Below are 3,725 nucleotides of genomic sequence, written 5' to 3'. Positions count from 1 at the left end.
AATGACATTTGATTTTAAAATATGTTTAAAGTAGGGTTGAACCATTATTAAATCTATATATATAAAAATGAAATGGTCCATGTATGTAATGGCATCACGTGAGAACGGCTGGAGCGATTTCGATGATTTTTTTTATTCGATTGGAAATTTTCAGGAGATGGTTTGTAAAGAAAATAAATTCAAAAATTCGGAAATTTTAATTTTTAATATATTGCCTTCTTTTCACGTTCTCACTTTTCTTAATAAAATACATTTTTTTGGAGGTCGGTTATCTAGTTTCATATATTTAACAATGGTTTAATACTGGTGTTTTAAGTTAATTTTCGTTTTTGGATATACTTTTATCGAATTTAGCTTAACAGCGGTTAGTAAGAAATGTCAGCAGTGTTTTCGCAAAAAAAAAAAGGTCTAAAGGTTTTCCCTATCATTGAGATTAGGCCTTCTTGGCATAACTTGCCCTTGGAGGTCGGTTTGACCCCAGTGGGCAGCAGTATAACATCCTGGCAGTAAGGTATAAAATGCAATCTTTAGGTTCTGTCCCTATTACCGCGGCTGCTATGTCTGATCGAGGTTAATCGATCGAGTACCCAAGCATCACCTCTCCTTGAAAGTGAAACAACTACAAACAGCTGACCTGGGGGCTAATTACCGCAGTCGAACACGATCGAAATTTATTCGTACTTGCGAGATTTTATACTTTTGAGATTCTGTCATTCGCTATCGAGTAAAGTGTATCGAAATTTCTAATGATGTTACTCGATAACAACCTTGTGTTCGAATGCAACCGTGCGAGTTTTCAGTCGTTAGCAAATTACCAATCGAAATTATATTTTTCAAAGAATTCGTTGGAAGAAAAGAAAATGTAAGACAATTTTATTTTATTTCTTTTGAAAAAATACTAATTTTTATTAATTATTAGGTCGAATACAACAAAAATTAACTTCAGACAAAAGCAAATTCTTGCTGAGTTTATGTCAGAGCACACTGATTTGGCCAAAGGAGTTCTACCAAATACATCACAAGGAAAAGCAACAGCCAATAGACTATGGGAAAACTTAGCCCTAATGCTAAATGCTTCTGGTCCACCATTGAAGGATGCTAAAACGTGGCGAAAGGTTTATAACAACATTTAATATTGTTATATTCATTCATTTAATATTATTTATTCAATAGGTGTATGCAGATCAAAAGCAGTTGGTTAAAAAAAAGGTTTCTTTTAACAAATCCTCCAAAAAAAAAACTGGTGGAGGCCCTTTTGAGGAGAAACACCTTAGCGTAGCTGAGGAGCAAATTTTGGAAGCAGCAGGAATTGAAGTATCTGTAGTAGGCTTGCAAGAGATCCGTTCATTCGGGAAAAAAATCAAGAAGTAGAACAATGTAATTCTTCTGAAGGTACGAGTACATCCCAAGGAAATGAAGCCGACGAATACATTTCGGAAGTAATGGACATCGTAGATAATGAGGAGAATGAAGAGACGCCTAAAAAAGATAGATCACTGCACTTGCCCATTACAAGAAAAGAGCCAAGAGAAACGAAGACGAGTCTATTAAAAAATAATATTAGTGCCAATGATAAATACCATGCTGAAGTTCTTAAAAGATTAGATAAAATAATAGAAATTAAAAATGAATGCGCAATTACACGACATCAACATGGAAATAAAAAAAAATGAGCTTCAAATACGGATAAAGGAATTAGAAAATATTAATCAACAATACTAACGGCCAAGCTTACAATAAAAAATTGGACCACTACCAAGTTTTTAATCTAAAATGAATTACATATTTTTATTTTAACAAACTTTTTTTTGGACCACTACCAAGTTTTTAATCTCACAATGAAATACACATGTTTATTTTAACAAACGTTTTTTTTTATTTTATTAATAAAAATATATACTTTTAAAAACCTTTATGTATCTTTATTCTAATTGGAACACAACGAATTTTTGATATTATCTCTGATTTTTTTTCCTATTTTAGTTATTTGAGTCTCGTTTCCATTATCCATATCTAGCATTGTACTTTCAACAGGAGTTTGCTGGACATCCTCGTAATTAGGCACTTTGAAGTGAATGCATATATTATGCAGTGCAGCACAAACATTTGAAAATGTTGCCACTTTTTGAGGACTATACCTACTTCTTTTGTCATGGCATAAAATTTTCCATCTCGCTTTTAATATGCCGATGGTCCTTTCTACTACGCATCTGGCTTTAGAATGTATATCGTTAAAACGAGACTCCATTGATCCTTCTTGAGGACTTCGGTATGGGGTTAGCAACCACGGCTCAAGCGGGTAGCCAGAATCACCTTCAAGAATTAAATGTGAATAAAAGCGCTATTATATGTATATATATGTGACAAACATTGTGATAGAAAACAATTCTCACCTAAAAGCCAAAAATTTCGTAAATTGGAGCTATATTTTTGTTCTAAAAGAATTCTTTCCTCAGACTGTTTCCATACAAAAGAATCATGGGCAGCACCTCCATACTTAGAATTTATTGCTAAAATTCTGTATTTGTGATCACATATCTACAAAAAAAATATTTTTAAAAACAATGAACATTTATTTGTAAAAATATTTACTCACAATCATGGAATTAAGGCTATGGAACCCCTTTCTATTAAAAAACATATGCTCATTTGGTGGCTTTTGCAAACCAAAATGAGTTCCGTCTATACAGCCGATTACTATAAGAAACTAATTATTAAATTGTCATACAATAAAGACTTTAACACATACCTCCAGGAATTTTGTATTTTTGCAAAAAGAATTGCTTTGAATCGTCGCAGTTATCGAGATTAAACTCAATAAATTTACTACATAGCTTGCTTTCCATTTCATTCACCACTCTTTTGATTATTTTGGAAAGTGTGCTTTGGCCTACACCAATCAGAAAATCATTTCCGACGGTGTTTTGAAACCCTCCTGAAGCCAAAAGCAATAAAGTTGAGGCCAATTGTATTTTTGGAGGTACTGCTGTCGACAAGTGTGCCACAAATTCTAGCTCGTCAAGAATGTAGTTAAAAGCTTCCTTCGTAACCCTAAAGCGTTTTTTAAACCTGTAAAAAAAAATAATTACTATTTATTTTATAAACAAATAGACTAAAACTTACTCAGCGTTTGGCAAACTTAATGGGTCACTGGTGTTTCGAATTTCTTTCCTTATTAAACTTACGTTACACTCATCTTCCGATTCGGACGATGAAGAATAAAAAAAAAGATTTGGGTCCATTTTTCTTGTAATATAAATATATAAAACACAAAAAATTCTTTTATTAACTTATATTTGAATTCTTATAAGATTTCCGCTTAGAATTTTTTGCAGAGTAAACATATGTTTTTTGTTTACTTTTGTTCTTTAATCTTTTACATATTTCCAGTGTTGAATAACTCTTTCAGATTTTTCCTTTCTAACACTTAAACAACAAATCGATTCGTTTCTTATCGAGTTACATCATCAGAAAAATTCGAACTATCGAAATTAATTTCGATGCTGAATTATTTCGATCACGACTTCCGTAATTAGCCCCCTGATTCTCTGTATGTCTGAGAGAATTGAAAATCGTCCGGTCATTATTGGAGCTGATGTTGTATGGGGTAGCTCGGACACAAACGTTAGGGGTGAGTTAATTTTTGGGTTCATATAGTCAATATTGGTTCAAAACCAACCTTTGTAGTTACTATATTATGATTTACTGGGGGTATTGAATAAATG

At 32.6% G+C, this 3,725-nt stretch overlaps 1 protein-coding gene across 1 annotated transcript; it reads right to left on the bottom strand.

Annotated features, from left to right (window-relative positions):
• Positions 1-1,906: 1,906 nt before the first annotated feature.
• Positions 1,907-3,242, bottom strand: LOC135950624 (putative nuclease HARBI1). The gene is made up of 5 exons (XM_065500156.1): positions 3,124-3,242; positions 2,750-3,069; positions 2,597-2,697; positions 2,394-2,538; positions 1,907-2,313 (listed from the first exon to the last, which is right to left on the bottom strand). Exons 1-5 carry the CDS (start codon positions 3,240-3,242, stop codon positions 1,928-1,930), a joined length of 1,071 nt encoding a protein of 356 aa, XP_065356228.1. The 3' UTR covers positions 1,907-1,927.
• Between the last annotated feature and the right edge of the window lie 483 nt (positions 3,243-3,725).

The sequence above is a fragment of the Calliphora vicina genome, chromosome 2 (assembly GCF_958450345.1).
Source record: "Calliphora vicina chromosome 2, idCalVici1.1, whole genome shotgun sequence".
Classification (NCBI taxonomy): domain Eukaryota; kingdom Metazoa; phylum Arthropoda; class Insecta; order Diptera; family Calliphoridae; genus Calliphora; species Calliphora vicina.
This window is presented reverse-complemented; position numbering and strand designations above follow the sequence as displayed.

What these genes read in the sequence shown, in the direction of transcription:
- LOC135950624 (XM_065500156.1), bottom strand. Translation starts at nt 3,242, where the DNA reads ATGGACCCAAATCTTTTTTTTTATTCTTCATCGTCCGAATCGGAAGAT. An exon ending in AAAATACAAAATTCCTGGAG is followed by an intron (nt 2,698 to 2,749) that starts GTATGTGTTAAA and finishes AGTTTCTTATAG; the next exon opens with TAATCGGCTGTATAGACGGA. An exon ending in ATAGCCTTAATTCCATGATT is followed by an intron (nt 2,539 to 2,596) that starts GTGAGTAAATAT and finishes TTTTTTTTGTAG; the next exon opens with ATATGTGATCACAAATACAG.